Here is a 26630-nt window from a genome sequence, read left to right on the forward strand (position 1 = left end):
AGGACAATATTAAGTTAGCATCTATTATATGCACTCCTAATGCAATATTCCTGACTTGACTCTCTGAAATGAGTTTTTTAGAACCTTTCTGGTAAAGATGATGGGAGGGTGTTGATCCATTCTCATTTCCCTGCCAAATTATTTTGTAACTAAAAAGGCATGCTTTTTTGAGTTGGAAGATTAGAGTACGGGTTCAGTCAGGGTATGGAATCAAGCATATCCATATCCTGGCATATTAATGGTATCAGCTGTGTTTATAAGTTAAATCCCACTTTCTCAGTGAAGCATTTCCACAGCCACTTTCATCGTATGCAACTGGTGAAAGCATTTGAAACAGAAAAAGAAAATTGCTCCATAAAGACAAAAACTTTCCAAATGTAATAAAAGGTGACATTGGGACAATTAAAACGTGATAGAGTTATATTGCTACTACATGACAAACAAAATAGATAGTAAATAGCTGATTTTATTACCTTGACATGTATATCTCAAAAGATATTTTGGAAATATTTCAAAACCAGATTAAGATTTAGGTAGTAAAATTGAGCCAAAGGAGAAATATAAGAAGAAGAGACAATAATTCGGAATAATTTTTGCTTAAAATAAAATCTGACAGTTGGAGCCTCTTATGGGAGTTTATCTTGTTTTAGGAAACTTTGAGGTTTAAACTAAGTTTAAAGAATAGGCAAACAACAAGTATATGAAAAAGTGCTCAACACCACTAATCATTAGAGAAATGCAAATCAAAACCACGATGAGATACCATCTCACACCAGTCAGAATGGCTATTATTAAAAAGTTGAAGATAGACACTGGTGAGGTTGCAGAGAAAAGGGAATGCTTATACACTGCTGGTGGAAATTCAAATGAGTTCAGCCACTGTGGAAAGCAGTTTGGAGATTTCTCAAAGAGCTTGAAACAGAATTACCATTTGACCCAGTAATCTCATTATTGAATATATACCCAAAGGAAAATAAATAGTTCCACCATGAAGACACTTGCACATGTATGTTCATCACAGCACTATTCACAATAGCAAAGACATGGAATCTACCTAAATTCCCACCAGTGGTGGATTAGATAAAGAAAATGTGGTATATATACACTACGGAATACTATTCAGCCATAAAAGGAATGAAATCCTGCCCTTTGCGGCAACATGGATGGAGCTGGAGGCCATTAGCCTAAGCAAATTAATGCAGGAACAGAAAACCAAACACTGCATGTTCTGACTTAGGAGGAAGGTAAACCTCGAGTATACGTAGACACAAAGAAGGGAACAACAGACATAGGGACCTAGTTGAGGGTGGAGGGTGGGAGGAGGGTGAGGATAAAAAAAAAAACTAACTATAGGGCACTATGTTTATCACCTCAGTAACAAAATAATCTGTACAACAAACCCGCATGACACACAATTTACCCATGTAACAGACCCGCACATGTACCCTCCAAAACTGAAATAAAAGTTGGAAAGAAAAAAAAAAAAAGAACTGGGCACAAAAGAAAAAAATATGAGTGAGAGTTTATAACAACCCATAGCGTTGGCAGCCTTGGAGTCTATGGGAAAACCAAAGAAGGGAGTCAGAATGGTGAGAAGAGAGGTGGGGTGGGCTTGGTGTGGGCAGCAGAAAGTCCTTTAGACAGCTACACTGCTTAAAGGCATCCGAGGGGATGTCTTTGCAGACACAGTGAGGATGTTCAATTTTTCTTCATTTTCATTTCAAAGCTCAGGATTAATGAGGCTAACACAATACGTGAATTTATTGTCTAAAGATTGATATTGTCACCAAAAATCATTGATTGATTGATTGATTCATTGGACATTTATTGAAAACCTACACTGAGCCAGACACTGTTAGGTGCTGGGAATATATTTGTGAGCCAAAATAGACAAGGACCCACCCTCAGGTACTTTAAAAGCAGTGAAGACAATGAACAAATAAACACAAGAAAAATGTATAATCACATTCTGTGAAGAAGAGATGCGATTGACTTGTGACAATTTGTAACTGGGAGGCCAACACCGGACAGGGGGCTCCATAAGAGACCTTCTGACCAGGTGCTATTTGATCTGAGACCTGAGGAATGAGCTGGAATTAACCAGGTGAAGTGATGGGTTGTGAGAAAGTCCCAGGTAGCGTCTAAGTGAGTCAAGGCCCTAAGTCAAGAGGGAGACACAGGCGCTCATGGAACTGAGAGACAGCCAGTGTGGGTGGTGCAGAGAGCGAGGGGAGGGTTGTGGGATGACACTGGGGTGACAAGTGGAGCCCACATAAAGTGAAGGTGTGTGGACTTCACCTTAAAAGCAGCGGAGTGCCCCCAGGGGCTGAGATGGTGGTGGTAGTAAGGTTATGTGAGCCTTGATCAGGTTTGTGTTTAACTGTCACTCTGGCTGCTGTGTGGACAACAGGGAGTAGGGAGATGGGTGCAGGGGGGGAAATGAGGGGCAGTTGGGAGGCTATTGCGGTGGGATTATGGGAGCTCTGAGATAAAAATGAAGAGAAGTACATGAATTTGAGAGCTATCAAGAGTTCAAAATCAACAGTACTCAGTGACAGAGGGGAGTTAGGGAGTGGGAGAGAGAGAACTGAAAAGATGGTGGTGACACTCACCGTAAGATGACCAGGCCTGGGCATATACAATGATCTAATATTTGTAAAGCTGAGCGTAAGATACCATACTTGTTAGGATTATTGCTTTCTGATACATTCTGGCCATTTTAAAAGAATCTGACCAGTAAATGTTTGCCATTCTTTAACATGGTCTTCTCACACCTATGTTTTTTTTAAATTAAATAATTGTTTTCCCCTTTCACCTATTTTTAATATGTCAGTTAAACATGATGGTCATTAACTTACTACAATATACATTTTTCGCTTCTGAAATTTTCTAGGTATACTTTTAAAATTATTGTTTCATCTTTTCTACAAGTTGATTCTTTTTTCAAATCTAAGGTTTATGGGTGTCTTTTAGAGCTGAAAGTCCCTTGCAGGTATGGACATAGAGATGTCTAGATGTCTGTGCCTACTTAGTGCCCTTTATTTAAATGTATTTATTGGCATCGCTCATACTGGATAAATACTAGGGTTCAGATCAGCAATTTAATGTTCAATGGTCTTCACCAATTTTCACGGTTGTGTGTGCTTCTCTTTATAGTGAAAATAATAGGATAGTGAAAGACCAGTGGACATGTGGATTTTACAGACAAAAGAGAGTATCTACTTTGCAACAAGCACAGTAACTATAATTTTAAAGTTTGCATATGCAAGAACTGATGATGTTTTGAATATTACTTGTTTTGCAATGTCAGTTAATCCCTCAGGCATGTACTGAGCACCAAATTGTTCATAGCACCATTCAATGTTGTTCAGGGAGTCAAACACACACTGTAGTCATAGTTTTCATCCTTGAAGAGATCTGATTTAATAAAACAAAATGACCCAAATTTAACAGATCACGTCTTTCTCTCTTCCTTTAAGAGCCAAACAAAAGCTAAAAAATGAAAATCAATCAAAACTCTTCTTCTGCACAGCCAGTTTTGCATGGCTGCTACCACCATCTGCTTCCCCTCCCACTGGGCAGCTCTACCCCTGGGACCCAGCTGGCAACATCTGGCAACTAGCCCATCTAGCTCATTTCTACAGTAATGCTGAAGCCCATCAGTTCTTCCCCAACTCTGTGTTTCTACTAATTCAGGTAGGATGGGCATTGTGAAAGGAACACTTGGCTTTGGGTCTGTCAGGGGAACTGGATTTCAATCCTGGTCTGGTCACTCAAGTGAGAATTTGAGTCAGTCACTTAGTCTCTCTGGACTTGTTTTGTCACCTGTAAAACAGATACTGCTGAGCTCACGCCACTGGAATGTTCTGAGGATCAGATGAGGGCTACCTGTGTCAGTCACTAGCCCAATTCTTGGAACATACATATTCTCAGTATGCCTCATACGACCATGAACCTCATGTCTTCTGTAAAGGATAATTGTAATAAATAATTACCATAGTATGAAAAGCCAAAAGGACCTGAGAGACTGCTTCTCTTGTATTCAGTTTACAACCAAGAGCCTTTTAAGTTAGAGTAGCTAAGTGACGTGCCTACTATCAGTGCATGACAATGACAAACCAGAAAACAGTTATAAACTGGCATACATGGTTCCAAATCTGAACTCCCTGCAACTTGACATACATATTCCCACCAGTTGAATACTTTTAAAATATGATTCTCAATATGTTCTTCCCCTGATCAAAAGACTTTGGTGACTATAAATGGCCTAGAAAGTAAACCAATTGTCTTAGGCTGCTCCCTAGGGTTCTCTAATGCTTGCCCTGAAGTCGTCCTTCCTACATCTACAGTGTCTTCCTCCATGTAGCTTGGGACCCAAACTAGGTTACTCACTATGCCATATGCCATGTGCACACTACATTGTAATGTCCATGAGTGAAGTGACTGTATTACTCATGGCTATAACCCTAGTATTTAACCAGATGCCTGGCTCATAGTAGAAGCTCAATAAATATTTGTTGAAGATGGTGGGCATTCTTCAATATGATAAATAAAATAATAACAATGATAATCACACCAGCAGAATAGTAATAACAGTAAACAATAGTAAAGTAGCAACCATAGCCATTGATTGAGCTATTGCTCAATAGCCATATGCTATAAATTTATTATCTTATCTGAACCTTCTAATAACCGCATTATGTGAATACTATCCCTATCCTATTTTACTGATGATAGGATCAAGGCTCAGGGAGATCTAATAACTTCCCTAATATTGGTTGACTGGCTCTTTTATTCATGTATTCAACAAATGTTATTGAAGGTCTACCATGTGTTGGGCTCTGTTCTAGGGGTTTGGGGTGTAGCCCATATCTTCCTATTTGCAAACAAGGTCCTTGCTTTCATGGTGGCATGAAAACAGACACTGACTCTGTCTAGTGGCAGAAAACAGACACTAACTTATCAAATAAATCAGATGATGTCAGAAAATGGTTAAGCGATAAAAAGAAAAATTAAGTAGGGAAAGGGATCAGTAGTGATGGGGGTTACTATTTCAGATGGGGGAGTGAGTAAAGGCTTGCTGAGGAGGTGAGAGGTAAACAGAATCCTGACTGAGGAAAAGGAGGGAGCCATTGAAGATCTGGAGGGAGGATGTTCTAGATAGGGGGGATGGTAAGTGCAAAATCCCTGAGACAGGAGTATCTCCGGTGTGTTCAAGAAGCAGTAAGACTGCCAGTGTGTCTGAGGGTGAGAGTGGGTGAGGTGAGGGTAGAGGTCCTATGACCTGCTGAGCTTTGTAGGCATGGTAGAGACTTTGGCTTTTTCTCTGATTCAGAGCGGGGAGTGATTGAAATGTGAGAGCAGACGGATAGTGGAGTCTGTTCTGAGTTTTGAAAAGATCTGCCCGACAAGGGTGCAGTGAATAGTGAGATCAGTTGCAGGAATATTAAAGTGACACGTTTGAAAGATGACAGAGGGACGGGAGGCAATCAGCCCAGATCTCATGGACAGGATATACAGTATGTGAGAAAGAAAGGAGACTAGGATTACTTTGAGGGTTTTGGCCTGAAGAATTGAAAGAAGACAGGAAATGATCAAGGGGCACAGGCTGAGAGTTGAGGAAATCAATAATTTGCCTTAGACATATTAAGTGTGAGATGCCTATGAGCCACCCAGTGGAGACGATGAATTGGCTGACAGCTGGCTATACATGTCTATAGTTCAGTGAAGCAAAATGGGGAGAATTTTACATCTCAGTGTTATCAGCACACGGATGACACTGAAAGTCAAGAGTTATCCACGCAGGAGTGACAGTGGAGAGATCAGGGAGAAAGGAGGCCTGAGGTGCTCGACCTGGATAATGAAGGAAAATGAGGAAGTGAAGTGAGACAGCAGAGACAGAAGGTAGTGAAAATGCACACTCTGAACGTCGAGCAGAGCCAGTGCTTTAACGATGAGGGCAGTGATCATCTGAGTCAGACGCTGCTGGCAGGTCAGGTCAAACCAGGTCTAAGCACCAGAGAATACAAGAGCAGGGAGGCAGAATGGGGGAAGGGCTGAAAAACTACCTATTGGGTACTGTGATCACTACGTGGGTGATGGGATCAATTGTACCCCAAACCTCAGCATCATGCAATATACCCACGTAACAAACCTGTGCATGTGCCCACTGATCTAAAATAAAAGTTGAAATGATAAACAAACAAAAAAAAGGTCTAAGAATTTACCCTTAGATCTGGCAATGTGGAGGGCACTGGATTATTCAACAAGAGCAGTTTAAGTGCTTACAACTTCTGTGTGGATTCTGAATGCAAGTGTGTCCACCCTTAATGATCGTGCTCTTGGTTCCTTGCCTTTGTAAATGAGCACCTGAAACTCCCTTTGCCCAAATCCCCTTCATCTCTCTTTAGGCTCAAATTTCCTTTATTTCCTGCAACTCAGCTCCCTGCTGTCTCCATCATGGAGCCCTTTCTTAACGTCTATAGTCAAATTTAACTCCCATAATATTCACCTTGTTTCAGAATTATTCATTGGTGACTGTGTTTAGATATTTGTTGAGTGAGGGAATCCTTGGATTAATAGAAACATACTACGTGAACCCATACAGAAGAAGACAAAATGCTATGCAAAATGTGGTGTTATTACTGCCACTACTCTAAAGGCAGCATAAAGAATCTCTAAATAAGAGCATCCCAGAATAGTAACCTGAAGCGCAAACCCACAGAGTGTTGCTTGGTCTGCTAGCTAATAAAGGAGCAGTGCAGCAATTCAGAGTGGTGAGAGAGGATTTGACTTGGCTTAGAGCTCTGGGCCCTGGGCGCAGGGCCCAATGCTGTCACTGGGCCATGTGATCTTGGGTGAGGCACTTCAAACTTCTGGGACATAGTTTCTTCACCTTTGAAGTGAGCAGGTTCTATCACATCATCCCAAATATCCTTCTGCCTATCAGGTTCATTCTCATATTAGAAACTAAGTACTGATACTAAGAGTTACTTGTCCTGTGTCCTTTCTCTCTACTTAAACTATAAAATCTCAAAGGATAGGTCTCATACTTGTTTTCATGAAGAAGAGGGTCTTGGTAGATGCAATCTAAATATTTTTTGATTTAGTAGGTCATAAGGATACATACTCTTTGGTCTGTGACATGTGTACTGGTCAGTGATGTCCCTCTAACCGGCCACACCTCTCTTCCCCAGTCATTTAAGCATTCTGTCATTTATTCTGAGTTTCTGCTGTATGCAATATTCCCATGAACTTCAAGGTTTATGAGCCAACTGCCACCAATCTGGGGCCTCTTGACCCTGCTGGCCTAGAGTTGAGGAAATCAAGACATAGAGCCTAAAATCAAGCCAAGATATTAGAACAGAACTGTCTTGAATAACCCAGCCCGTAAAACTAAGGTACTTGTAGGAAGGAGTAGATGTGTCAGTTTAGAGATTCATGTATGCTAAGCTTAGATTTTGTGGTCAGGAATATCAATCTGCTAGGTCTAAAATATCCTGAAGGGGACAGAAAGTGAAGAGAGAGTGGCTGGTTAAAAACTGAAAAAGTTGTACAGACAAGTGGTGGTGAGGGCCTGAAATAGGAAAGAAAAAAGATGTGGTCACCGTATTTTGATGATCCCTTTGTTTAAGATGGTTCTTAAGATATCGCATCAAAGTCAACACCAACTCTGCTCCAGGAACCAATGTCAGAGATGTTACCTTCATGCTGGGAACCCGGGGTGCAGGGGTTTGGATAGAGACAGACTGAAGATACACATTCAAGCTCAATGTTTTAAGTGCTGGCCTGGAGGTATAAAAAAAGGTGCTAATGGGGTGATGGGCTGCACAGAGGAGTCAATAGATTTCCTCCCTTCACCTCTGCAGATCCACTTTCCACCCTTCTCTGTGTGGTTCTCTGACCAGCCCTCTAGAAGGCCAACCTGCATGGACCACACCAGTGGGTCCCCTTGTTCTTGGCTTCTGGCTGCATATCAGAGGAGCAGGGAGAGGGAGGGCAGAGTAGTCATTCCCTTCACTCCAGGGAGGTTAACCTTGAGATCGTTGTGTCCCTCAGCCAAGAGTCACTGCTCCTGATGGCATGGTCAACTGTATTGGGCCTCTCCTTCTGGGTTCTGGTTACTACTCCCACCTTTCCTCCTAGGTCTGGCCTGTAACAGCCCTGTTATTGTGACCCCCTGTGGTTCTCCCATTCCCCAGCCAGACCTTTGTCATTAGTTCCTTTATCCCAGTCTCAGTGTCTATCTTTTTCTTGTTGATATCCTCAATGATATACTGGGCCTTTGAAATAAAAATGTGCAATTCTCTGGGACTTCTTCCCTTACTAAATTGTGAGCTCTTCCATGAGGAATCACGTCTTCATTAATCTTAGTTCTATCTCTTCCTACCTCCACTGTCAAGCAGTTTCCATTCATGATGGATGTATATCAATTGTTTGTTAAAAGTTGTGATTCTCTCCTCAGTGATGGCCATTCCTTTGACCCCATTGCAGGGTTCTGTCTGGAAATGACCTTCTCAGTCTTCACCTCTCACAGGACCACCCAGGGGAGGGGCTGCAGCTCATTTCCCCCTCTAACTTCTGGCTTATCTAAAATGAGCTCATCTCACTCTTTCTCAGCTAAGTGGCGAAATGCTCCCATGAAAGCCTCTTCCTGCCCAGTACCCTAAATTGTACAGTCTTCACATCAATGTCAGATGCAGGTGACCTCAGAAAAGGCCCTTGAATTCTCTCCACCATAATTTCCAAGATTACAAAACAAAGATAAAAATAATACTAACTTCATATAATTATTGGGAAAATAAAAACAGATGTGACATCTTGTAAAATTTATTGTCTTTCCCTTGAAATATATCAGTGACTATAAAGAATAAGTAAGTTTTCTCCACTCCTACTCTACTTTTACTGGTTTCCAAAAGGGAGACACTACTTTAAAACACTGAGCAGAATAATAATAACAAATGACATTTCCTGAGCATTTACTCCCTGCCAGGAACTGTTCTAAGTGCTTTATGTCATTTCAGTTAATCTCCACAAGAACTGTGTGCAGTAGCAACTGTTTTATCCCATTTTACAGATGTGGAAAAATACAGGCACAAAGAGGTGAAGTAACTTGTCTAAGGTCAGGAGCCAGAGTTGAAACCTAGGAAGCTTGGCCAAAGCCATGCTGTTAATCCCTTTGCTATCTGGTCTCATGTGCTTACATTCCCTGTAGCATCATTATGACTTGTGAAAACAGGTCATAAAGGTGCAATTGGCCACAGTGAATCATGAAAATTGTTAAGTGACTAAAAATAAAGTTTGCACTCGTGGAAATTCTTGTGAATTATAATTCAACTTAGGTGTTACACTCCAAAATTCAAATTTTCCATTGTGTTTGGTTCACTGAACTGCATTCTTAATGTGAGGGTGTAGTAAAGAAAACTAGTGGACTGGATAGAGACTCACCTGAACTTAATGCATGTTCTACTTCCTGCATGATCACCCTGGGAAAGGTGGTGGTGGTCTCCATGTCTATGAGCTCACACATCACTTTGCCTGACACAGTTGTTGGGGGTGTTTTCTCCTGGGGCACTGGCTCAGCTGTGGCATGTGAAGTGGGTGTGTGGTCAGAGCTGGACTCCTCTGTCGGGGACTCTGGTGCAGTTGGAGCTCCAGTGGGTTGGGTGCTGGTCACAGTGGAGCTATGGTTGGTAGTAAGGGAGGCAGAAAAGACCTCAGGTGGTGAGGTTGATAGGGATGAGGGTGATGAGGCTGGAGCTTGAGGGGAGATGAGTGTGGGAGGCTCAGCAGTGGACTGTGACAGTGTAGCTGCCACGCCTGCTTCAGGAGTGCCCGAGCTGTGTTCCTCCAACGTGGTTGTTAAGTGGACTCCACCGCTTGTTGACGAGAACCCAGGAGGTGAGGGGTCTGTGTTTGTGCCTTCCCAATTCGAACCTGGGCTGGTGATCTCCTCTTCTCTGGACTCTACGGAAATGTTCTTAGGAAGCAGAGATGTTGGGGCTGATGCTGTAACTGGGAGCACCGAGTTGTTGTGAGTGCCGTTGGATGGGGAGGCAGTGTCTGCATCAGTGTTTTGTGGAGAGCTAGTCCAGATGGTGGTCGGTGGCATAATGTTTGTCGGAAGAGAAACAGACAAAGGAGCTGATGTAGGCAGACTTTGTACCCTCCATCCTGTGGAAAAGCCAGTACAAAAGTGGTTAATATGTGAAAACATGGTAATATGTGAAATAGAGGCAAGGCTTTTACTCACAGCTGTTTTACAGCATTTTCACAGGTATTTCTCATTTTGCATTGTGCCCTCCCCAGTTGTGAAGGCAACTTTTAATGGATTTTCTTCCCACCAATTTCTCTACAAATCTCAGTAGGAACTCGCCCGAAACTCAGTAAGAACAATTAGTAGGACTGTCAACTCAAGACTAGCCAATGCATGGTATGAACTAATCTTGTCCCCAACTTGCTTAAAATCATGTCCTTAGAGAGTAAGACCCCCTGGGGGATTGATTTATGGGAACTTGTCTGGACTGCTGAGCAGCCAACTCCACAGCTCCTGTAGGAACGCTGGGAGTGTGGACATTGGGAGTGGGGAAGGAGTGGTTGGTGATGAGTGTGGTCACTGGCAGGAGGGGGCTTCAGTCTCATTCTATCCCACAGCTGAGGAGCTCACTGATTGGCCGTTCCATGTCTTGAGGGCTATCCATTCTGCACTTATGCACAGGGATATAAGGGATATGGACCTGCTGGTTAGGATGAACAAATATGTGAACACATTTCCTGCAGAGAAAGAAAAAGGGAGAGGTCCCAGAATAAAAGCTAGAAAGAGAAATCTGAGGTTTGGAAATATTTTCTGAGACTGGAACCCTGTTGTCTGAAATTCCAGCCTGGGGTCCTTACCATCATATCACTTGCCAAATGCACTCCTTCATATGTTGTAAAATTTATAGCTAGTTTCCATTCTTCCTTTCTCCTTCCCTGCACTTACTCATTTGGTTTCATTCATTGACTCATTCAATGATTATTTAATAAAGGGCTTTTATGTGCCAGTACTCTCCTGGACATGGGGTTCATGGTTTCACTTTTAGGTAACACATGTCTTGATTGCCTCCCCATACCCCCTTGTCATTCCCTGACTAGTATTTCCCCCAGTCATTTGCATCTCAGCAGATGGGACCCCCATTCACCCGGTTGCACAGTTAAAAACCAAGATGTCACCCTTCATGTATTTCTTTCCCTCACATCCCACATCAAATCCATTAGTAAGTCAGGATGAGTCTACCTTGCAAATATAATCCTGATTCAACCACTTGTCACTATCTCCCCTATTATTTCAACATCCCCTGAGCCATTATAGTCACTAGCCTAGATGACTGCTGATTAGTTTGGATGTGCCCTCCAAATCTCAGGTTGAGATGTAAATGCCAGTGTTGGAAGTGGGGCCTGGTGGGGGGTGTTTTGGTCATAAGGACTGATCCCTCATGGTTTGGTGCTGTCCTCATGGTAGTGAGTGAGTTCTCTCAGGATCTGGCTGTTTAAAACATGTGGCACCTCCCACCTACACTCTCTTGCTCCCACTCTCACCGTGAGATGTGCCTGCTCCCACTTCCCCTTCCACCATAAGTAAAGCTCCCTGAGGGCATCACCAGAAGCTGAGTAGATGCTGGTGCTATGCTTGACAGCCTGCAGAACATGAGCCAATCAAACCTCTTTTCTTTATAAATTACCCGGCCTCAGGTATTCCTTTATAGCAATGCAAACACAACTGTAATAGTCTCTTAATTAGTCTTCTAGCCCCCTGGTTTCCTCCTTTTTAATGTGCTTTCCACTTAGCAGCCAGCATGATCTTTTATAGCAGTAAATCAGCTCATGTCCTTTCACTGATCAAAACCCTCCAAAGGTGTTCTGTTGTACTTAGAACAAAATCCAGAATTGCTTCCCTATGTAATCTCATGTTCTCGTCATCACTTTGATTGGTCTTTAATCAAATGTCACCTCTTCCTCAAAGGAGTCTTCCCAGACAAGTCTTAACTAATTCTTTTCTACTGTAGCCTGTTGTCTATTTAAAAAATTTTTTTTAAATTTTTTATTGTGGTAAAGTATGCTAACACTTTACTATTACAACCAATTTTAAGTGTACAGTTCAATGGCAGTAACTATATATACATACTGTGCAACCATCATTATTCATCTGCAGAACTTTTTCATTTTCCCAAACTCAAACTCTGTGCCTATTAAACAACTCCCTTTTCCCCATGGGAATGGCATAAAAACAACCAACCATTCTACACTCTACTGTCTCTATGAATTGGATTGCTCTAAGTACCTCACATAAGTAGAATCATACAATATTTGTCCTTTTATGACTAGCTTATTTCACTTAGCAAAATGACTTCAAGTTTCATCCATGTGATAGCATATGGCAGAATTTACTTCCTTTTTAAGGCTGAATAATATTCCACTGTATGTATGTATCACATTTTGTTTATCCGTTCATACACTGATAGATACTTGGGCTGTTTCCATCTTTGGGCTACTGTGAATATTGTTGCCATGAACGTGGGTGAACAAATATCTGTTTGAGTCCTTGCTGTCAGTTCTTTTGGGCATATTCCCAGAAGTGGAATTAATGAATCATATGGTAATTTTTTGCTTAATTTTTTGAGGAAATGCCATACCCTTTGCTCATTTTCATCTTTCACAATAAGAGAAGTGTTTTCCTGAAATTACATATTTATTTATTCACTTATTTATTGTCTCTCTCTTCTACTGGAATAAAAGCTCAATGAGAGCACAGTGACCTGGTCTTACTCATTGCTGTTTCCCCTGAGCCTAGGACAGCATTAGGACAGCATTAGGTAAGTGCTTAATAAGGACTTGCGGGAGAAATGAAGAAAGAGTAGAAAAATGAATTAACCCAAGAACCTTATTCATGAATACTCCAACATCTCTCCACTCTTTTCCACATGTCACTTTAGTTATGGCCACATCCATCATGGCTTCCTCAGGGAGGGCTGCCTACCTGGTATTATTTGAGGGCAAGATTCTTGCTTAAAGATCAGCTTCACTCATTTTAATTCCAACATAACATATGCCTATGACTGATGTCTAGTTAGGTCTTCAACTATTTAACTCTATGTACCCTGAGGATATTTCCCTGAAGGTGTCAAATAGGTAAAGGCCAACCATAATCAATATTCAAAAGGAATAGAACATGGCCTAGATGCCAGTCAGAGGAAGGGAGAAAAGACCAAAAGGGAAATATTCAGGTACTAGGCTAAAATCTGCTTACATCATCATTTGCCACTTGGCTGACTCAGGAGCTGATGGAAGGCTGTGCTATAGAGTTTATTCTGAATTTAACATTTGGATTGTCATCAAAATAATTGGCTTTATTTTATTTAAAAGGAGTTCATCAAGGCCATAAGCTTCAGGAGAGTTAATTTCCTGGTAAAGAGGAGGACAGACCTCCCAACTTAGGCCACATGCTATTCCATGCTGTTATGGTGGTCTTTTGGCAGCTGTGAACTGTCAACAGTTTTAGGATGAATACAGATCAAGAAATCTTTGAAATATGGACAAAACAATAGTTGGGACAAATATTATTAAAACATGGGATCCTATCTATGACCTTTGGAGCTTACTGGCTTTGCATTCTGGCAGCTGTCATGGCTGATTGAAGATTCCAAGGGCAAAAAAAAAATGACACCATTTACCATTCATAGCATCATGTAATAGATAGGCAGATGGAGGTAGAGAGAGCCTCAGTCTGTTAGTCGAGTCAAAGAGTCTTGTCAAGCCTGAGATAAATGAGAAATCAGTCATCTACAAAGGAGAACCAATTCATTCATTCATGCATTCAAGAATTTATTGAGCTTTTCCCTCAGAGAGCTCATACTCAGCTTCCTGTAATATGAGATGATAAGTGCTATATAAAAGTAAAACCAAGTTGTAATGGAAACTCTGAGGAAAGATTAATAAATTCTGTACTGATACCATGGAATGTAAAAATATACAAATGCCATTTTCGAATGACATTTAGAAAAGTCACAGAAGAGATGACATTTGAATTCGTCCTGAAAGAATAAGAATGCACAAGATACCACTTAAGATATCTGATGTTCAGAATGACACTTGCATTGTCGTTTCCAGTGGAGCTAAAAGCTGTACCATAGAAATCATTACAGTGCTGAAAATGACAAGCTCTGAGAATTGGTTTTGTTGCTGGAAATATCCATTTTCTTGTTTAATCTTACTAATACACTTTTACAATTCCTACCCTGCCTGCTTCCAAAGAGGACTGGAAGTGGTCATTCATTTCCCATAGCTATCTACTGAGTACTTATTTAAAGAACTTTACAGCCAAGTTCAGGCAATTTCTGTTCCTATCAAACTAACAATGCATGAAATCATATGACAATGTTGGTTATCTTCATTTGAACGAGGCTTTAGAAGCCTCTGCTTTGCCTTATTTGATGGTACATTCCATAATGCACTGACTCCTGGGGTAGGTCTATTTCCAATACAAAGATAGCCAAGGCTAAGGCACCATGATGATCCTAGAGAATGCTTGCTGTCTTAGTCGGCTAGGACTGCTGTAACTAAATACCATAGATTGGGTGGCTTAAACAACAGAAATTTAATTTTCGCAGTTGTAAAGGCTGGGAAGCTCAAGATCAAAGTGCTGTCTGATTCAGTTTCTGGTAAGGGCCCACCCCCTGGCTTGAAGATGATTGCCTTCTATCTATGTCCTCACGTGACCTTTCCTCACATGGCATGCGAGTGAAGACAGAGAGTAAGTTCTTTAATGTCCCTTCTTATAAGGGCACTAATTCCATCATAAGGGCCCCACCCACATGATCTCATCTAACTTTAATTACCACCTAGAGGCCCCATCCTCAAATACCATCACACTGGGGGCTAAAGCTTCAACATTCAGGATCAGTGTAGAACTCGTGTCTCTGCAGGAATACCAAACTGCATAAGTCAAACCAGTAAGAATGTACCCTTTCTCAGGATTTCAAGGAAATTTTAGAGCTAGGGAGGGCCTAACTAATGAGTGAGTTTAACCCTTAATTTGATAAATGAGGGAGCAGACACAGAGAGAGGAAGTGGTGTAAGTGACCTTACACTAGGAGGAAGAATTGGACAGTGTCTACCTGGAAAGAACTGTGCAGCAACAGAGTCAGAACTAGAACTCCTGCCCTGTGACCCCCACTGATACCCTGTGTCCCAGCCTCAAAAAGGCTGGTGGAACTTACTTTAGCAACCACTACTACAGAGAATGCAATGAGGAGCCCATGTGAGACTGGGCAGCTGAAGAAGTTAAAAAAATGTCTACAGTCCTACTAACAGTGTAAAAGTGTTCCTATTTCTCCACATCCTCTCCAGCACCTGTTGTTTCCTGACTTTTTAATGATCACCATTCTAACTGGTGTGAGATGGTATCTCATTGTGGTTTTGATTTGCATTTCTCTGATGGCCAGTGATGATGAGCATTTTTTCATGTGTCTGTTGGCTGCATAAATGTCTTCTTTTGAGAAGTGTCTGTTAATATCCTTCGCCCACTTTTTGATGGGGTTGCTTGATTTTTTCTTGTAAATTTGTTTAAGTTTTTTGTAGATTCTGGATATTAGCCCTTTGTCAGATGGGCAGATTGCAAAAATTTTCTCCCATTATGTAGGTTGCCTGTTCACTCTGATGGTAGTTTCTTTTGTTGTGCAGAAGCTCTTTAGCTTAATTATATCCCATTTGTCAATTTTGGCTTTCGTTGCCATTGCTTTTGGTGTTTTAGTCATGAAGTTCTTACCCCTGCCTATGTCCTGAATGGTATTGCCTAGGTTTTCTTCTAGGGTTTTTATGGTTTTAGGTCTAACATTTAAGTTCAACCATTGTGGAAGACAGTGTGGCGATTCCTCAAGGATCTAGAACTAGAAATATTATTTGACCCAGCCATCCCATTACTGGGTATGTACCCAAACGATTATAAATCATGCTGCTATAAAGACACATGCACACGTATATTTATTGCGGCACTATTCACAATAGCAAAGACTTGGAACCAACCCAAATGTCCATCAATGATAGACTGGATTAAGAAAATGTGGCACAGATACACCATGGAATACTATGCAGCCATAAAAAAGGATGAGTTCATGTCCTTTGTAGGGACATGGATGAAGCTGGAAACCATCATTCTCAGCAAACTATCACGAAGAAAGAAAACCAAACTCCACGTGTTCTCACTCATAGGTGGGAATTGAACAATGAGAACACTTGGACACGGGATGGGGAACATCACACACCGGGGCCTGTCGTGGGGTGGGGGGAGGGGGGACGGATAGCATTAGGAGATATACCTAACGTAAATGACGAGTTAATGGGTGCAGCACACCAACATGGCACATGTATACATATGTAACAAACCTGCAAGTTGTGCACCTGTACCCTAGAACTTAAAGTATAATTAAAAAAAATTAAGAAGTCATGCCTCCATACACCTTCCCACCCAAAACACAGCCACTTTTCTTTGAAGAAAAGAATTAGTATTAGTATTTCCTTGAGAAGATATGATGAAGAAACTGAACCCATTACTTTCTCAGTTAGAGGTGAATGAGCATTGTTTCAAAACACAGTGACATTGTCAGAGATGGTGTGTCCTGTTGGGGCAGTGACAGGCCCACAGACATGAAAGGGACAGATTCAGGGAAGGGCATCTCTTAGACTTAGCCCACGTGTGCAGCCTAAAAGCCTGATGACCAGTTCAATCTGGAATTCCTCCTTGTAAGTTTACAGATAGCAGTGGTTCCTGAAGTTTGGTCAGGTTCAAGCTTTTTTGCTGCAAGAATAGCTGACGGATTGTTTCTCTGAAGAAAACCAGATTCTTGGTTGGATAGAAAACTATTTGTTTCCACGTGTATTGTCCTCTATGGGGAGACCACTATTATAGTTTACATCTATTTGATATTTAAAAGAGCTAGTGTTTGGCTTGGTCCTCAGTTTCTAGACCTGCTAGGAGGGATGTGGGGGGCTGATTGTTGGGACATGCAGGTGAGTTCTTATGGTGCTGAGAGGAGGTAGAGGCATTGTAGCGTAGAGAGTCTGCCTTCTGTGCCTCCTGACATGACTGGGTGTCAGGAATATGGGCAGTGAGTGCCCTGAACTCTGTCACCTTTTCCTGGATTCCATGAGCAACAACCTGGGCCAGTGGCAGAGTTGCAGACAGACTGATTTTCTGTGTTGCTCACCTATTCTTTTTTTCTGTCCCTGGCCATGTCTTTCCCTGCTCTCAGCTTGTCAAGCATGTGAGAAAACATGTGGCAAAGCTTTGGCAAACTTGGTGAAACTTGATCAAAATGCAGTCAAGCCCTTTCCTGCTGCTGCCAAGTCAGCCGGGAGCATTGCCTGTGGTCGCCTGGCAGAGGCCACACAGCTGCTGAAGGTCTGTGTGCTGAGTAATTGCTACCAGCTTCTCCACCTGTTACGGCCACCATCGTGAACTGCTGAAAAGGCCAGTGGGACTGTTTAACACATATATTAACAAGTGTACTTAGCACTTTACATACATCATCTTATTTAATTGAAATATAACCTCTGTGAGGTAGGCACCATTGTTATCTCGGTTTCACAGATGATAAGACAGAAGCTCAGAAAAGTTCAGTAATTTCCCTAAGGTCACACTGCTAGTACACGGTACAGCTGAAGCTTGAATGCAACACTGTTTAACTTTTAACCACCAGCTTTTTAATGATTCTATAGTATTGAATTGGGAAATGCAAAGGTGTTTTTGAAGTTTGGGCTCCATGTCTCCTTGGAGGCAGTTGGTAACCAGTTTGCTTCTATCTTTTCTAGTACATTCCCTAGTATGGGCAACTAAGTGACTTTTTAAAAGTTATTAGACTGTATGAACCCTTCCCCTTCCCTTTAATCTGATCACAGGATTCCTACTGTCTTTGGGATAAAACCTGAGCTCCTTGGCACAAGACATGCCACCTTTCACAGTCTCTCCAGTTTACCCCTCATGAGCAGTGAGGTCTTGTCAGTCTGAATCCCTGTAAGCTCCTGGAGTATCCCATGGCCATCTGCCTCCCCTGCCTTTGCACTGCTGCTCTTTCTACCCTGACTCTGCTCTCCATGTCTACCCTCTTGCCATCCCAGTTCTGAGAAATACAGAGCCTTACCTTCTCTATGAAATATTCTGCAACTTGATAGACACTTCCTCCTGTGTGCAGCCACCTCACTTCACACAGACTCTAATGACAGCACACATCATGTTGAGCCATAGTCTTTCTCCAGGCTTGTACCCCTTCAGGCTAGGAGCCCTGATAATAAAAACTAAACTTGTTCTTTGTGTCTTAGTGCCTGGCACAGAGAAAGTGCTCAATAAATATTCATTGAGTAGAAACATGGATTTTCTACCCTTTGAAAACAGAAATGTTCTCTAGCTTATATGCTGAGTCATGATAGCAGAAATGTATCCTCCCTGTGATTTGTCTGCAAGCTCCATGAAAATGACCTGTTAACACAAAATTGTGGATGGGCCTCCAGACAGACTTTTGTTATATTTGTTTGCTTGTTTTTACTTTGGAGACTGCAGGGATTTCCTTTCTTTATGCATGATCTAGACCAAGGTCACCAGCTTTTGGTGACCACCTATCAGCTGGGGCAAACACAGGCTAGTTTTAACATCTTCACATTGAATGAATTGAATTTCAGCAGGTATTTAAGAGAGAGAGAGAGAGAATGTTAAAACGATAATTATTTATTTACATTTCAAAGCTAGGTTTCAGTGTGTTTTAGGTTGAGCCACTGTTAGGGACCTACAAAAATTTCGCACCTACACAGTTTCCCATGTTGTCTTTGGTGGGCTCTGCTGAGGGCACCCAATGCTCCAGAAGGCTCATCTAACATCTACAAAACCATTCCTAATTAGAGTGTGGTCCAACCATATGGTATTTGAAAGCTATCATATGTCAAAACAGAATGTGTATGCCCCAAAACCATCAAACTGTGTCTAAGAAGATACTTGCTTGAAGTAGGAAAGCCATATTCTCCTGAGTATTTTGCTTATGGAAATGAGACATAATTCAATCCAAAAAGAGGAAAGAGCTTCTGTTTTCTAGCCACTGAATCACAACCTGCAGACCTGGTGAATGACTCAATTTCTCCATCCATAAAATCAGTTCTAATCATATCAGCAGGCTCCCCACGGTGCTGTGAATTCTAATGAAAGAATAACATTTGTGAAGAATGCTGTACTTCCTGGGAGAAAAATATGCCATTTTTCTTTTTTTTTTTTTTCCTTAGATGCAACATCTGTCTTTGTCAGTCCCTTAAACTTACTGCTTCTAGGTTGGGAGGGACTATAGTGGTCACACCAGAAGGAAGCCGAGCTGAGCAAGGACGCCAACGAATGTCTGAAATCCCAAATGCCCTGTATTGGGGTTTCTCAGGGTGGGGCCATGGAGAGAAAGAGAGACAATGCAGGAGGGCAAGCAGCTTCTCTTCCATCACTTTGTGGTTGAAGGTGGATATGGGCATGGGTGGTGGGGAGTGGGAAGGAGATTTTCCGAAGGACAACATCAGGTTCTCTGGTTCTTTCCTTTCACAGACCCAGTCCCAACATTTGTGGGGCCCAGGGCAAGAGTACACACAAAGGTCCACACAAAGCATGTCTAAATATGTAACTTACAAATTAAGATGTGCCCATGGCTTAGCCTGCGCTCCATCCTGGGCCCTGCAGCCCACTCCCAGGGTAACCCTCTGCAGACCCAAGACTAATGGGACAAGGGATCTGCTGGGGCAGTGTAGGCCAAAGCTGGGGCTGGGTCCACCAGAGGCCAAGATGGAGACTGACCTGGACATGCTTCCCAGGCAGCTTTGGTGGCAGTCTCCCTTCTCTATGCCTCACTTTTCTGGCAGAATTTTCAGGCATTTCCAAGCAGAAGGGAGGGAGAGAACTCAGGCATCACTTTGAATGTTCTGCCAGTGACCAGCTTTAAACAAAGACAGACACTCTGATTCTGTAGAGCCAAGGTGGTGATTCATTCCTTCCTATCCTCACTCCTGTGCCTGCAGGTCACACACACTGGCCTGGGAGACCAGTTTACTCCCTGTATCCTTCTCCTGTTTGCTCAATCATTCACTGAAATTAAAAAAAAAAAAAAAAATTCTCATGGGACTAAAAAGATAAAAAGTCTTTAAGTTTGGGTGTTTGTAAAATTCAGACATCTGTTGCCTAGTCGAGGGGTGGCATACCCTTCTACCCACCTCCTATAAGCACAAACTGCTATCAAGTCATTTCTCAAACCCTGCAGCCCCTGGCAAAAATCAGAATTTTACAAAGCCCAAATATTACCTTGTTTTGATTTGGAACCTCTTCCTTCAGAGGATCTTTTCTAGGCTTAGAATTGCCCAAATGACTGAGGCTGCTCTTGTAGCCTAATGCTCTTGTAGCCACTTGTCCACTTCTTTTCCTGATGTCTCTACCTCAGCTAATTGCACCATCCATGACTCCTTGTTCCCCAGAGAGCTGGAGCCCTTTAAGGGGTCAGCTCCATGGCACTTTGCCTTTGAAAGGACAGTTCTCAGTGGCATCCCAGGCTAATGCATCCTGGCCTTCTTTTCGGTGAATCAGTAGGCAATTTGACTGATTATAGGATAATGTTCATGAAATGCAACCAGGCTTTGTATTCATGTTGGCTTCACTGCCAGAGTTCATTGCTGACCATCCAGGGAACGGGGAAGGGGACAGAGATGGTTCCAGTGCAAACACATCTCCACAACTGGGAAAACGGCTCAAACTTAGAGGGTGTTTCCTCTGATGGGGGAGAGGAAACCAGGGGCTTTCTGAGAAGGCAAATAATCTGTAATATTGATGTGCCTCTTTCTATTCTCTCTGCCACCATTTTCTTCTAAGGGTTTTCACCGAAGATGCCAGTCAGCATGAATGGGTATACTTCATGGTTTCTTTTATTTATTTCTATTTACTATTAAAAATGAAATACAACTTGCATGCAGTAAAATGCACACGTCTTAATTGTACAAAACGATGAATTTTTACATGTGTATACCTGTGCTACCGCCAGCAAGATCAAGATACAGAACCTTTTCAGCACCCCGGAACACCCCCTCATGTCCTCTCAACACTTAACTCTGCAAAGATAATGCTTATTGTGATGGAACATTATGACTTTACACAACAGATTAGGTTTTTCTGTATCTGAACTTCATATAAATGGAATTATGCAATATATTCTCTTTTGCCTCAATTCTTTCACTCACTGTGAGACTCACCTCTGTTGCTATGTGTATTACTAACTCATCATTTATCATTGATAAATTGTACTTGGTTGTATGAATATATCTCAATTTTTTACCATTCTACAAATGATGAGCATTTAGGCTGTTTTTGGTTCAGGGTTATTACAAACAAAGCTGCTTGCTTCATGGCTTCTTAGTAACTCTTTTCTAATGCTTATTGCATGCCATATTCTGGGTATTTTATGTGTAATAAGTCACCTAATCTTTACAATAAACCTATGGGAAATATTATATCTCCATCTTACAAGAGCAAATTGAGGCACAAAGAGGTTAAATAACATCCCAAGATACACAGTTAGAAAGTAGGACACCTTGGACTAAGTAGTAGTATACCTTGAATTATCTCTTGCCCTCTTGAACACCAAGCCATACAGCTACCTGCAATGGTTAAAACTATAGGTCAAACCACTTATTAGCTTTGTGATCTTGGACAAGTTCATTAATCATTCTGCTTCCTCATCTACTAACATGAAATAACAGCAATATCTCCATTCAAAGGGATATTTTAAGAATTAAATAAATAATCCATCTAAGGCAGATACAATTGCTTGGCTAATCCAACAGCCACTTCCAATCCATTTCCAAGCTAAAGGCTCTTTTGTAGCCTTCTTTGCAACTAAGGGCGTCTATGTGCCCCAGTTCTGTGAAATGAGATTGATGGAACATATGCTATGAGACATCTGAAAAAGTGTTTGCCTCTTTATAAAAGCAATATATAAGAAAGGGAACTCTCTTGGTGACTATTCTTTCCTCCTCCTTCCTGTCCTTAACGCAACTGTGTCTAGCACAGTGGCAGCCATCCTGTGAAGCCAAGGATGCCAGTAAACCCACTAAGAATGATGAGAGTGAAAGGCAGAAGACTTTCTCCTTGATGATATTGTTGATCCACCAGGCCAGGCCTAGGATGCCTATCTCCAGACTTCCTGTTAAATAAACACTATATACCTTGTGAGCTAAGGCATGGTTCATCAGGTTTCCCATAACTTGCAATATAAATAAATGATAGGCCACGTAAAGAGCTAATCACAATGCCTAACACAAAGAGCTCAGTCAATATGAGGCTACTATGTTAACCTCTGTCTAATTGGAACCTGGGCCCAAAGGCTCTCAACTCTTGTAACTGCTAATGATTTTCTAAAAGTGCTTTGCAGCTGCTATCAGAGAAAGATGATTACTCCTCATGGCATCAGCTCTGAGCGTCAGGAATGGAGTGCTTCCCACATCCTTCAACAAAGCAAGAGGCAGCTGGACCCGTCAGTGTCCCAGAGGTACTCTCCAAGCTGATGCCCAGGAAAGCCAAGCTGCTGCACACACCCACAGATGCATCCAGGAAAAAAAAAGACAAAAACCCAGATAAATATGATTGTGTTTTTCCACCTTATTAAAAAAAAGTCCAGAAACTTCTGGGGCAGTTTTCAAAATGAGTCATGATACGACACGCATCAGGCTGAATGGCTCCCGGAGGCTGAAGAAGCAGAGGAAGCAGCACTCAACAACAATCAGGGACCCACACTTTGTTTTTAGAAAACCTGGCCTGCCTTTATCAGTGCTTTGAGGTATAAGCTAGCACACATTCATTAGAATGGCATTCTATTATACCATTTATTTTATGCGTTGCTTAGTTTACTTTTTAAATATCTTTTAGATTTTTATTTGTTTAAGTTCAATTCAACAACTATGTATAGAGTGCCTGCTGTGTGCAGGGAACCCAGGTATCTAAATTATATGGAGGAAGGCATACTGGAAAAACATATACATTTGTTTTATTAATATATTTCATACAACCTTTCCATTGACTGTTGCAATTTGGTCCTATTTACACCTCATGGATTTTAATGCTTAATGTCTCCTGCACCTGACCTCTCTGAATAAAGGTCTCTGATAGCGGAATAGTCATGTTTTCTCTTCTACCACCTATTCTCCCCACAGATGGTCTGTTTTGTCAAGCACGCTGAAAGGAAAGGACTGGTAAGTAATTAAGTAATGCACCAATGTAAGGTTTTAATTAATTATGATGTCTGCCTTTCAGCTCCTTTTCTGCCTCCTAAACTGTCTTCTAAATAGCAGCTTTTAAAACTTACAGTGTTGGGATGTAGTTCTTAGAATCTGAGGATCATTGTCCTTCACAGACATCTAAATGAGAATGAAGTTGGTTGCTCCCTTGAGTGTACCAGGCTAGATGTACTGAGGCAGAGTTTGGATCTCTGAAGTCTCCATCTGGCTTTGTGGGTCTTTAGGTAAGCTGCCTCTCGTCTATGAGACCCAGTACCTCTGACAATTAACGCTCTTTCCCGTCAGGGACACTCTATGTTGTGTGGTCATTTTTAAAACTAGGATTGGGTGGAGGAAGGAGGCTGTTGATGGAACCACAATGTAGACAGGACCTAACTTATCACCAGAGACTCCAGGAGAGCCTTCGGGTTTTATTTTCTTATGGAATGTTTCCTAAGTCCTGATATATTGTCAAAGATAGGCAGGCAATCCGAGGGGAGTAGGAACTGTGTATTCATTCTTTCCCTGAATAAAGAAAGGGGGCTAGAGAATGGAAGTCAATTATTGGGAGATTAGTGTAACACATGCATGCTTGTAGCTCACACCAAAATATGAATAGCATAAAGCTAAGCTGGGACAAATCTTATTTCCAGTTCAGATGTTATTAAGGTAACCTATTAATTTTGTAGGAATGAATACCCTCTGCAAAAAGTGTTCCTCATAATGAACTAAATCAGTTGAAATCAATGTGGGGAGCCATGCTTTATGTAAGAGATGTTGTCGGTAATGAATTTTAATTAAATACTTTAAGTGACAAGGGAAACTGGATGTTTGAAGAAACTCCATGGTGAATCCTCATTTTGTATAATTAATTACCTTCCAATTTGTCTCTTGTGCAAGAAGCTTATAGACTTTTAATTTGCCTAAAAGTCCAGACTCTCCTATGCTTTTGTTACCTAACACATTCACTATTCCAGAAAGAGGCAGCTTGCTTTAACTACAGAGTTTGCATCTCTGCTGAAAATAACATAAATCACTACTTGGGTACACACAGCCACATAAACACCATCTTCGGTGTTTCATTTGTTAACCAACCTCCAACTGCTGCAACCGTCAGTATCTCTCAAACGCCTGCAGCATGGCCACCTCTGCTAAAGACAGTGTTTGCAATGCCAACTGGGGAGTTGTCATTGGCACTGTGATTGGAGTACAGCATATTCTGATGAAAATCTGTGGGAACTATTAAAATGCTACTCTGCAACCATTGCTGACAGATGCTATTAAACACATCAATCTGGAAGGACAAAATCTGGCGACATGAGCTAACTTGGGTGAATTGCGGAAGCTGTATAAAAATTGGCTCTGTTGAGCTCAACTCAAAGAATAATTTTACGTTTGGTGCACTTATTTAGAATAAATCTATATGTGTCGCTGCTTAGAAAAAAATATTCAAAAAATAACTCTGCCCATTTTAAACCTTATAAACCACTTTTTAATATATTCCTATGTTCCCTCTGGCAGTGCTGGGATTATGCAGTGACACCCCAAATATACACATGCTTCATCGGAGGCAGAGTCACCTCTGCTGCATGGCTTTATTTTAAAGGTGAGTCTCAAATCTGAATATCCAGCTTTATGTTCTCTCCTGCTTTCCAGTCCTCTGTCTTTTGGGCTTTACATTCAAAGTCAGTAAGTCTAACATATCTGGATTATCTTTCCCTCATTATACCAGCTCCCTTATTTCTGTCATTATCCTACACCTTATCCAAGTTCTAATTCAATGTCAAGCAGCTCACAAGAGGCAGAGCTGGGATTTGGGCTCAGATATGTCTGAAGATTCCAGTAATCCCTCAGGTCTTTTTGAAGGAGGATCCTACTCCTATAAACATGATGCCCATTAAGGAAAGCACTTCATTTTCAGTGGGCTGAAATATTATCCACACATATACCCTTCTAAATGATCCATCAGAGAGAGAGAACTTTTTCTGTCCAGCCAAATGTGCACATTCTTCATATAGCTACTCAGAAGGAAATGGGTGTGTCATTCTTCAGACCATAGGATAGATGCCAACATGTCCCTTTGTAGAAACTACCTGCCAGCCAGACTATGGATACACCTTCTCTCTAGCTCAGAGGCTGCTTTTAACACGACAGGTTCCCATCTCACCCTAAAGGCACTTATCAGCTGTGAGTCAGGTCTCTGCAGGCGGAAGCACAAGCATGTCAGCCTGGTGTAGCTAGGCGGCTGTAATTGCATTCACTAGTCTTCATCCAGAAAATCTACCTTTTATTAAGTCCTTATCAAATAGTCATATATAGAAAAGCCAAAATTATTTTTTGAAAAATCAGAAATAGCATTTCTATTTGCTATGTAATTGAATCAAAAGCATTTCATCTTTGGCTCTTCTCTCTGGAATCTACCCTTTTGTTCACTAGCTAAGCAAGTATGAGCACCATATAAAAACTACAAGTAAACTTTCTGAAAAATGTAGAGAAAATTAATTCTCCTTTCTATGTGTGACTGTACACACAATCTGGAAAGGAGTGGGTCTGGTAATAATTTTGATTTCTGTTTCACTGTAATAAAACAATCAATCTACATAAAAACTACAGAGCAAAGGGAGAACAGCAAAATTCCCTAAGAGAAGAGTGGTAAAATCTCCAGGAATTAGCAAGTCTGAATCTCCAGGCTCATTCTCAAATGAGCCCCAGATCCCATCATTCCAGCTGCACACAGGGCATTCATTTCTTCTTGGATGACATTTTATCACCAAATTCAATAGGTCAATCTACACTAAGCAACTCCCCACTGCCCACTTCCAAAATAATTTTCCTAAATGCTCCCTGATTCTGCCAATAGCACCGGTCAGGTTTAATGTATTTGAAGAAAGTTTGATTTGTTCCTCGCTTTTCTTTTCTATGTCCTGTCAAACTCAATCCTCATTTATTCTTCAATTTAAAAAATTATTTAGAGCCCACTAGGTACCAGGTACCATGCTAATTGTTGGGAATAAAATAATGCACAGAGTCACTGCCCTCACAGCACCAATTCAGTGGAGTGAGCTGCTACAGAGCATGAAGTTAGAATGTCGTATAATTAGTGACAACACAGGGGCCTGTACAAGGACATTGGGGGGCAGGCCTACAACAGATGTGGGTCACGGTGTCAGAGTAGACTTTCAAAGGGAAGTGACCTCTCAGATTGGATGGGAAAGATGAGTAAGAGTCGGTCCAGGAAGAATAGTGGTGTGGATGGAAGGGGGAATAATATTTCCAACTTTAAAAGCATTATGTCAAAAATCCCAGACATGAGAGCATATGAA

The 26630-nt window shown here is 41.5% G+C and overlaps 1 protein-coding gene across 2 annotated transcripts in view; it reads right to left on the reverse strand.

Moving 5' to 3' along the window:
- The window catches only part of PARM1 (prostate androgen-regulated mucin-like protein 1), a 116677-nt gene that overhangs the window by 27145 nt on the left and 62902 nt on the right, over positions 1-26630 (reverse strand). For both annotated transcript variants that reach the window (XM_016951589.3, XM_001155067.6), the window contains one exon: positions 9448-10173. In XM_016951589.3, the coding sequence (XP_016807078.2) occupies positions 9448-10173 (726 nt within the window). The remainder of the gene's footprint in view (positions 1-9447; positions 10174-26630) is intronic.

Source organism: Pan troglodytes, chromosome 3 (assembly GCF_028858775.2).
Source record: "Pan troglodytes isolate AG18354 chromosome 3, NHGRI_mPanTro3-v2.0_pri, whole genome shotgun sequence".
Lineage (NCBI taxonomy): Eukaryota > Metazoa > Chordata > Mammalia > Primates > Hominidae > Pan > Pan troglodytes.